Here is a 10,128-nt window from a genome sequence, read left to right on the forward strand (position 1 = left end):
CGTATTATCGATGGTATAATTAGCCGCAATCAGCGCGACGGTGTCGTCCATCCCGCGCGAACCGCAATCGCCGGCCGTTTACGACGGACACGCCATTTTCTCGGTTTATTTGATAAACGCCGGAGGATCGAGCGTTAATTAATGTGTTCCCGTTGCGTAATAGCCGACGTTTATCCTATCCGGGAGGCTTGTACAAGGCTGCGGCCGGATCATTTCGACGGGTTCATGGCTGTCGTAACTAGATCCGTACAAATTCTGCGCGCCGACTTTTTCTTTCGCCGATGCGTTCTACGGGCTTCCCCCCTCCTCCCCCCCACTTCCCACCGTTCCTTCGGGGTCAATGTTTATTCTCTTATTAAGTTTAATTGGCCGCAGTTAATAATTTCAACCGGCCGTAATTAAGGTTTATACGGAGCGTTTGCGATCTCGGGGATAACGAAACGGGAGGGGGGGAGGGGGTCCCGTATTTCCTAATCACGCATCGAAAGCACTAAAATCCGCGTTCTATTTGTCTTGGCCCGAGAGATGTATATACGTAAACAAAATAAAAGAACGGCGCGCGCGCGCGCGCGGGGAGAAACGCCGCGCAGCTCTCACGCGCACAGCTCTCTCGCGCGCGCGCGCGCTCGTCAGAAGGAACGTAGGAACGAGGGACTGACTCGTTTCGCAGCATTTTGTAAAACAAGAAGTCTATCTACGTGCGTACGTGCGTGTGCTAGCCCGTCCGCGGGACGGATATACGCGCCGTGAGCGAGTCGCCCTTTTAACGGCCGCATTAAAATAGAAATTAATCGCGAGCCGTTCGTTTGTCTACGCGCCCCACGCTTTCGTTCGTTCGTTCGTTCACGTTCGGCCACGTTGCTAAACGGGTGACAGCGGCACCAACAGCCTCTCGGCTAACCGAAGTCCCTGACCCGGATAAAACACGATCGCGGAGAGATTACTCATAGATTATCTTCCGAGCATTTTTAGTTATTCGTTCGATCAACGCAATCGGCTAACCTCCCCCCCCCGGGCGACGCCGATGGGTTTATGCCGCGTACGCGGAATCGAGGCGGCGCGACGGTAAAACCGTTTTTTCGCAATCGTGTCCGGGGAGTTCCTGCGAGCTGGATCATCGCCGCGATGATAAATTGTTACGATCGTCCCAGGGAGTTGCCGAATTTTATTGTCGAGGTTATGTCAAGGTTATTATATTATTTATATACTGTTATTATATATTTTATTATTATTATTATTATGTATTATATTATATTGTTATACATATACATATATCGCGAGGGGTTGTTAAAGATTTCTTTATTTCAAAGGAAGCTGATTGTTTACTATTCAACTAATATTATTTACCATTTACATAATATTTTATATCATTTACTATTATTTTCCAAATCTATTTTTCTCGAATCGAAAAAAAAACGATATTATTCTACATACGTTTTCCTTTTATTTTTGCACCACCAATTACTGGCCACCCTGTATAAATTTGCCGTCGTCTAGACACGTGCGACTACATAGCAATTGAAATCGGTTACGAGAAGTCACTATAGTAAGTCGACCACGATGCAATCGAAACGAAAAAAACATTTGCGTCTCAGAAACGGTTACGTCAATGTTACCTACGTTTAGGTTATGTTGCTCTGCCCAGCGTGTCCTACGTACCACATAAATATTGAACGCTCTATCTTTTCTTTGTTATCAAAACGCCCTCTATGCTTCTCACGAGCTCCAATTAGCCAAGGTCCAAGGAAGCAAGCAAAGAAACAACGAACGGTAGATATCGAATAGCGCGTTTGCCAAAAATCGTGTCGGTTCGGCGGCCGATCGATTCCACGCTCGCGATACGGCGCTCGGTGCGCGCCGGCCGCAGGAGGCTCGTTGGTCGCTCGTCGACGGCGTTTCTGCGCTGTCTCCCGGCCTCAAGGTCACGTGGCTGGAGCGCGGAGGCTGGATGCACGCCGCGGTGCGCCGCTGCGCCGCGTTGTCAGTGAAAACTAACCTTCAGGCTGTTTCAGACATTCGCGCGGTTTAAGGGAACGGTGTTTTTGCCGGGGCGAGTGCGATTCCGCTCGCGCGTACCCGCAGCGTTTCAATAATTAATTCGACGTAGTCGACGGCGAGAACGAACGAACGAACGAATAAACGAACGAGAGAGCGAGCGAGTCGGCAGCAATCCTCGTAGCCCGAGAGCGTAGCAGCGCACCGGCGTGGATCGAGAGCGTGGACGCGACGCGGATCGAAGCGGAGCAGCGAACGTGAAATCGATCCGGTTCGTTGAACCAGTCGAAGGATGAAGAAAAGGATGGTATCGCCGATATAAATAATTCCGGACGAAATATTGGTGGTCGGTTCGGACAGGCGAATCGACAACGGCCACGGCTGAGACGAGGACAAAGGGAAGACGGTTTCGTCTTAAAAATTAACCGTGCCCCCTCTCTCGCTCCCGCCCGCTGTTTATCTCGCTCTCTCGCTCCCTCCCGCTCCCTCCCTCCCTCCCTCCCGCCCGTTCTCCTCCCCGTTTTTCTCTCGTTCCCCGTTTCGCTCTCCGTGTGTCGAGCAGATACAACGGGTAGGGATCTCGGTAGAGCCGCTTTTCAAGTTATCGGAATCGAAAAAGAGTAACGAGAAAAGAGAAGCGGACTGTTGCTGCGTTTGTCCCGCGAGCCATTGATCTCTCCTCTCTCCTCTGCTTCTCTCTCCTCTCTCTCTCGTTCTATCTTTCTCGCTCTATCTTTTTGTTTTACTCGCTCGCTCTTCGACTCTCTCTCTCTCTCTCTCTCTCTCTCTCTCTCTCATTCTATCTTTCTCTTTCTTGCTCTATCTTTCTGTTTTACTCGCTCGCTCTCCGTCTCTCTCTCTCTCTCTCTCTTTCTTACTCTATCTTTCCTGCTCTATCTTTCTGTTTTACTCGCTCGCTCTTCGACTCTCTCCCTCTCTCTCTCTCTCTCTCTCTCTCTCTCTCTCATTCTATCTTTCTCTTTCTTGCTCTATCTTTCTGTTTTACTCGCTCGCTCTCCGTCTCTCTCTCTCTCTCTCTCTTTCTTACTCTATCTTTCCTGCTCTATCTTTCTGTTTTACTCGCTCGCTCTCCGTCTCTCTCTCCCATTCTATCTTTCTCTTTCTCACTCTATCTTTCTCGCTCTATCTTTCTGTTTTGCTCGCTCGCTCTGCGTGTGTCTCTCTCGCTCGCTCTCCTCGCTCACGGCGAAGAAGGATCAAGCAGTCCTCCTCGCGTCCTAACCTCTCTTTCTTTCTCTCTCGCTCTCTTTCTCTCGGCGGTTTTTCAACGGCGTTTCCACTTCTCCGATACGTCTCTCCCGGCGTCGACTGGGAAGAACCCGAAGTCGATTAACCGAACATAAATACGTCTGTTAGGGATCACCGGGAGATCGGGTAAAAGTGGTCGCCATTGAACGCGACGGTATATCCTACCCGCGACACCGAAGATGGGATCGAGCGGAGCGGATCGCGGTGGATCCGAGCAGGGAAACTATTCGCGCGACCGATCGAAGTAACCGACGAGATCGGCTGAAACTTCGGCGGAGGTTTCGGTCGACTTCGAACCGCTGTAACGTTCCCGGAAGAGGTCCGCCGGAGATCCACCTTGGCTTATTCGAAAGCGCACGGTCTACGCTTTCGGGCTGCCCGACTGATTTTTCGGAGATCTTCGAGCGCTGGGGAGAATTCTTCGGAATACTTCGAGGTGTTCGGGAATTTGAGATTTGAGGCAATGAGACGAGCTGTGGTTGTAACTTAGGTTGTCAGTTCGGGGAGAAACGTAGAAAGGCGTTTTCATTAGACTCATTTTGTAGGGTAAAGTCTGTAGTTTTATTACTCTGTAATGACTTTTGGGAAATCTTCTTGCGGGAAGAATAATTTTTTGAAGTTCGTGGAGGTGTTCGGATTTTTGCAGTTTTTAGAAGGGAGGAGATTTCTATTCGTAACTTCGTTAGAGGTCGCAGAAATATGTTGTAATCAGACTCATTTTGAAGGGCAAAGTCTCTACTTTTAACCTCCGTAATTGACTTTCCGGAAATCTTCTTGCAGTAAGAACAATTTGTTGAAGTTTGTAGACATGTTCGGATTTTCGCAATTTCCAGAAATGGGGTGATCTCTAGTTTTAACTTCTGCTGTAACTTTGGTCAAAATCACAGAAAGACACTCTAATTAGACTTATTTTAAAGCTCAAAGTCTCTACTTTCACCCCCCTCAACTGACTTTTAGGAAATCTTCTTGCAGTAAGAATAGTTTGTTGAAGTTTGTAGAGATGATCGAATTTTCGCAATTTCCAGGAATGGGGTGATCTCTAGTTCTAACTTCTGCTGTAACTTTGTTAAAAATCACAGAAAGACGTTCCAATTAGACTCATTTTAAAGCTCAAAGTCTCTACTTTCATCCCCCTTGAACTAAATTTTCGAAAACATTCTTGCACCGCGAACAATTCCTTGAAGTTCACAGAGATGCTCGAATTTATGGAATCTTCAGAAATGAGGCGATCTCTATTTGTAACTTCTACCATAACTTCGTTATAAATCACAGAAAGACGTTCCAATTAGACTCATTTTAAAGCTCAAAGTCTCTACTTTCATCCCCCTTGAACTAAATTTTCGAAAACATTCTTGCACCGCGAACAATTCCTCGAAGTTCACAGAGATGAAACTCGTTGGAAGAACGCGTCGATATTCTCTCGATCGCGGCCGCTTTTTCTCGCGCGATTCTTCGTGCGTTACCATCGGCTTTCGAACGGCTTTTAAACGGCGATCGTCGTCGTTTCGAATCGATAATAGCCGAGCACCGTAACCGAGCCACTGAAACGTTCGCATTGTGCCACCGCGGAATTTCACGGTATAAAGTTATTAGAAAAGGAAACGCTTCGAGGCAGGCGCTTTTCTGAATTTCACCGTGTATTTAGAAGCGATCCGAGCGATTCTATGTCGATAATGACCCGGCCATAACTGTAATCACTTAGCGCGGACGCTGAAAACGAGGAAGAACCGTGGAGGCAATAGGATATTGCAACGGCAGCCGGCCAGCTTCCGCGGCGGCTCCGAGCGGATTACGAGACACCGGAGCCGCTCGATAAAAATCGATAATAATAATAATAATTCTTGCAACATCTAACGACCGTCCCAACAGAACCGGATCGCTTTCCGCAGTATTCTATGCGTACAGTAATTTCTTCCAGAAATGTTCCGAGCTCGGAATTGAAACCGGCAAATCCGAGAGTACCGATTCTTCTCGTTTGTAGGAGAATTCGGAGCCCACGTGACACGACTCGAAGGCACGAATATTTAGATATACATCGCAATGTGCACATCGCGATTCCTTCTTTCTCTTAAATCGCATTTTTTTAGGTTAGAAAATTGCTCGTTTCGACGAGTGGTAACTTTGTTCCTTAACAGCATAAACGTTGACGAACATTTTCATTTTTTTGACGATGGCGCAATTCTATGAAATTGAGCGCACCGCTTGTGATAGCACCTCATTAGGGAATTAATATAAGAATAGTACAATTTTTTGTTTTCGAGAAATCTGTTTTTGAATTTCTGTTTTTTGGTTTTTCATTTTTTACAACCACAGATTGCAGCCGAAAAATCTGAAATAATTCTGTAACGTGCGGCTCGATGTTCGAAATAAGCCACATTTTTTTCAAAATTTTAGAAAGCCGCCGACGGGGGAAATGGGCGGACAAGCGCGCGATCTAATTTACCCTGTAACTACCCTCACAGACAAGTTACAGGCTTGTAATTTTGCACAGATGAGTTTTTCTTGGTCAGCTATCGAACGGTGTAATAATCGTTGAAAAATCTGTAAGGGCAATTTTGACCATCTTAATTAGTAAATTCTCCCTAATTGACTCTCAGCTTGGAAACAAAGATGGACAATTTGAGGAGAGGGGATACGATTGTTCGAGCCATGCGGCTCGTTTTTATAGTATTATATTATTATTATATATATTATATTATATTATATTATATTATATTATATTATATTATATTATATTATTATTTATATTATTTTATTATATATTTATATTATTATTATTATATTATATATAACTATTATAGTTACAACTATTAATTGTAGTAATTATAACTATTATAATTATTATATTGCAATGATAACTATAAAAACGAGCCGCGAGACTCAAATAATCGTGTCTCCTCTTCCCAAATTGTCCATCTTTATGCTCAATCTGAGCGCGAATTAAGGGAGACTTCACTGTATAATCGCCGATCAAGGATACTGAGTTTTTAAATCTCGACTGTTTCACGTTTACAGTGAAACAGTCGCGAAAAAAAAAATTTAGCGAAACCATCATTAACGCACTGTGACTCACGTGTTTCGCTAGGAAACTGCGCTGCTCGTTTCCCCGAATTTCACATTAAGACGCGAAGCTTACCTGAAAACAAAAAGAAAAGAACGTGTCACAAAATGTTATTTGTTCATCTGTAGCAGTAAATAATAAGCCATATATTTAATCGATTACTAGACAATAAATTATGCATCATTATTCGAATATTTTCTAAAGCCGACTTTCCTCCGCTTTTCGTATAAAAACCGAGAGCACTGTGCGACGTGTTCGCTGGTCCGCTTCGAGTCTAGGCGGATCGAAGCGGCAAGTGGAGGGGGGAAATGGCGATTCTCAGTGGCAAGAATTTCCGAAACGGTGAAAGAAAGCGAGAGTGGCGAACTACGGCGGACGGTCGCCGCCGCCGCCGCCGAGGATTTCGTTCGTCCCCCCACTCTCGCTTTCTCGCGGCGTGGCGCGGTGAGGCGCGGGGAGCGGTGCGGTGCGGTACGGTACGGTGCGGTGCGACGCGACGCGGCGCGGCGTGGAGAAAAAGATAATAAGGGCGCCCGTGAAAAGAGTGACGCGCGGCCGCGTGCACGTATACAGGGACAGGAAGCTGGCGTGCAAAAAGGCAGAAAGCAATCACGATCAGGCCCGAATATGGGCGAGTAAGGTCAGGGTGCGAACGCAGCTGAGAACGAGGAATGCCATTACGCGCGTTTCGAACTCGCCGCTCGCGCTCTCGTGCACAGTGCACGCCACCCTCTTCTTCTCTCTCTCTCTCCCTCTTTCTTCCTCCCTCTCTCTCTCTCTCTCTCTCTCTCTCTCTCTCTCTATCGCTCCTCGGGCGAGCATTTTCTACAGCGAGCGACTCGCAGAGCTGCAACCTGGTTGCAACTTTCCTTTCCTCGGGGACTCTGAATCGGGAATACGTTTGATCGACGTTAGATCGGATCGCTTAAGTGGTCGTTCTAACGAGATACGACTTTGCCGAAGGAATTTCGGCTCCGTGAAAGTGTAATTCATTGCCGATTCTCTGAATCGATGCGGTTTCCTGGCAATCTATCGCGAACACACCGCCTTCGGTTCCAGCTGTTTTCCGAGCCTTTCTCAGGCTGGGATTATTACGCTTTTGCAAATGCGTTGCTGGTGCGCCGAACACGGTCGCGCGGAAAACGCTCGCTTTTCAGCCGTTGAAGCCGGAGCTGACTGTTGTACGAGGTTTTGTAATGAACGATATAAGTTGATTGGAACAATTATTTCCTTTGGTTATTGCACGCTTGTTTAGTAAATTTGGTTTTAGTACAACTTTCTTTTGATGTGATTATCGAGCCTTTGGTGTTATTGCAGGATTGACTGTACTTCCTGAGCTCCTTCGAATAACGAATAACAATGGATCTGAATAAATATTCAAATCAAAATGCTCTTCTCAGTAATGAATAATTTTCCTTTGAAGATTACAATTTCTCTTAAAAATTACAATCTTTCATTACAATTAACAACTTTTCTTTAAAATTACACTTTTTGTTACAATTAACAATTTTTCTTCAAAATTACAATTTTTTATCACAATTAACAATTTTTCATTAGAATTACAATTTTTCTTTAAAATTACAATTTTTTTATTACAATTAACAATTTTTTTATTACAATTAACAATTTTTCATTAGATTTACAATTTCTTATTGCAATTTTAATAATAATTGCAATTTTTTATCACAATCAACAATTTGTCTTTATAATTACTATTTTTTAACTACAATTAACAATTTTTCTTTCAAATCACAATTTTTTATCGCAGTCAACAATTTTTCATTAGATTTACAATTTTTTTTTATTACAATCAACAATTTGTCTTTATAATTACAATTTTTTAATTACAATTAACAATTTTTCTTTAAAATTACAATATTTTTATCACAATCAACAATTTTTCTTTAAAATTATCATCGAATAGCATTTCGAACGTTCCGAATAGTGTTCCGAATCAAATTTCATACTGGACTGTACTGAACTGTCCATCTCCCATGTAAAAAAAAAAAGAAAAACGGAAATGGATGCATCTCATCGTTTCCGTCGACGTAGTAATTGCACTTCCGAAAATTCCGCTATAAAAAGTGAATCCCCACGAAATTCCGCCGGCCGTGCACGCGCTTCCATTTTGGATCGTTGTCTCGCCAGTAGTCCAGTGTCGTAATAGGTCAGCCGGTGATAAATGAACGTCGGTGGACGTCGGATGAACGGTTCTCGATGCTCGGGCAACTTCTTAGGCCCACAGTCGGGCGAGGACGTCGAATCGACGAACGTTGGTCGTATCACCTTTTCCTAAATTGTCCATTATTGTTCACAAGCTGAAGGACAATTGCGGAGAATTTACTGCACACGCTGAGGGACAATTGGAGAGAATTTACTGTATTCGGGATCGTCGAATAAGCGGGTTCTAGCGGACGGTAACGAGCGGGCCCTATCTGGGTCTCGTGTTCCAGGTCTCTCTCTCTCTCTCTCTCTCTCTCTCTCTCTCTCTCCCCCCCTCTTTGGATCTCGTGTTCCAGGTTTCTCTCTGTCTCTCTCTGTCTCTCTTTGGGTCCCGTATTCCAGGTCTCTCTGTCTCTCTCTCTCTCTCTCTCTTTGGGTCCCAAGTTCCAAGTCTCTCTCTCTCTCTCTCTCTCTCTCTTTGGGTCCCGTGTTCCAGGTTTTTCTCTCTCTCGCTCTCTCTTTGGGTCCTGTGTTCCAGGTCTCTCTCTCTCTCTCTCTCTCTCTCTCTCTCTTGGGTCCCGTATTCCAGATCTCTCTGTCTCTCTCTCTTTCCTTGGGTCCCGTATTCTAGGTCTCTCCCTCTCTCTCTCTCTCTCTCTCTCTCTCTCTCTCTCTCTCTCTCCCTCTTTGGATCCCGTGTTCCAGGTTTCTCTCTCACTCTCTCTCTTTGGGTTCCGTGTTATAGGTTTCTCTTTCACTCTCTCTCTCTTTGGATCCCGTGTTCCAGGTCTCTCTCTCTCTCTCTCTCTCTCTCTTTGGGTCCCGTATTCCAGATCTCTCTGTCTCTCTCTCTTTCCTTGGGTCCCGTATTCTAGGTCTCTCTCTCTCTCTCTCTCTCTCTCTCTTTCTCCCTCTTTGGATCCCGTGTTCCAGGTTTCTCTCTCACTCTCTCTCTTTGGGTTCCGTGTTATAGGTTTCTCTTTCACTCTCTCTCTCTCTTTGGATCCCGTGTTCCAGGTCTCTCTCTCTCTCTCTCTTTGGGTCCCGTGTTCCAGGTCTCCCTCTCTCTTTCTCTCTCTCTCTGTCTGTTTCTCCGTTTCTCTGTCCAGGTTCCAACGAAAATCCCGGCTCGAAACGGAAGGTGTCGAGGACCTTCGAGACCTTTTCATGTGCTCCTCGTTCGTAAGGAGCGAGTCTGGCTTATCTCGACGAGAGGCCCGGTTTCATGAACACGGTCCCTGAGTGCGCATGTACTCGTGGATAACACGTTGCTGCACCAGCTCTCTCTCTCTCTCTCTCTCTCTCTCTCTCTTTCTCCTCCCGCCTCATTCCATCCACCCCTGGTTTCTGTTTCTTCTCTTTCTCATCTCTTTCCGCTTCTTACAGCTCTCCCTCTCACCCCTCCCTCTTCGTCTCCGTCCCGAAGGATCTCTCTCCCTCCCTCGCCTCCCTTTCTTTCCTCCGTTTACCTTCGCGGTCCTCTTCGCGCCCCTTCCCCCGCCCCCTCGCTTTACCCTTCCCTCTCCGTTCCGCCCGGTCTCTCTTCTCTTTCGATCTTCGATCCCTCCGCCACTCCGCGCCTCACCTCACCGCGCCGCGCCGGTTCTCCTCCCGTTCCGTCTTCGTTGTTCCCGCTGTCG

At 45.9% G+C, this 10,128-nt stretch overlaps 1 protein-coding gene across 1 annotated transcript; it reads right to left on the reverse strand.

Annotated features, from left to right (window-relative positions):
- Positions 1-8,131: 8,131 nt before the first annotated feature.
- LOC143262230 (uncharacterized) lies at positions 8,132-9,920 on the reverse strand. Its single transcript, XM_076528121.1, has one exon. The coding sequence runs from the start codon at positions 9,655-9,657 to the stop codon at positions 8,608-8,610; it is 1,050 nt and encodes a 349-aa protein (XP_076384236.1). The 5' UTR covers positions 9,658-9,920; the 3' UTR covers positions 8,132-8,607.
- Between the last annotated feature and the right edge of the window lie 208 nt (positions 9,921-10,128).

The sequence above is a fragment of the Megalopta genalis genome, unplaced genomic scaffold, assembly GCF_051020955.1.
Source record: "Megalopta genalis isolate 19385.01 unplaced genomic scaffold, iyMegGena1_principal scaffold0100, whole genome shotgun sequence".
Classification (NCBI taxonomy): Eukaryota; Metazoa; Arthropoda; class Insecta; order Hymenoptera; family Halictidae; genus Megalopta; species Megalopta genalis.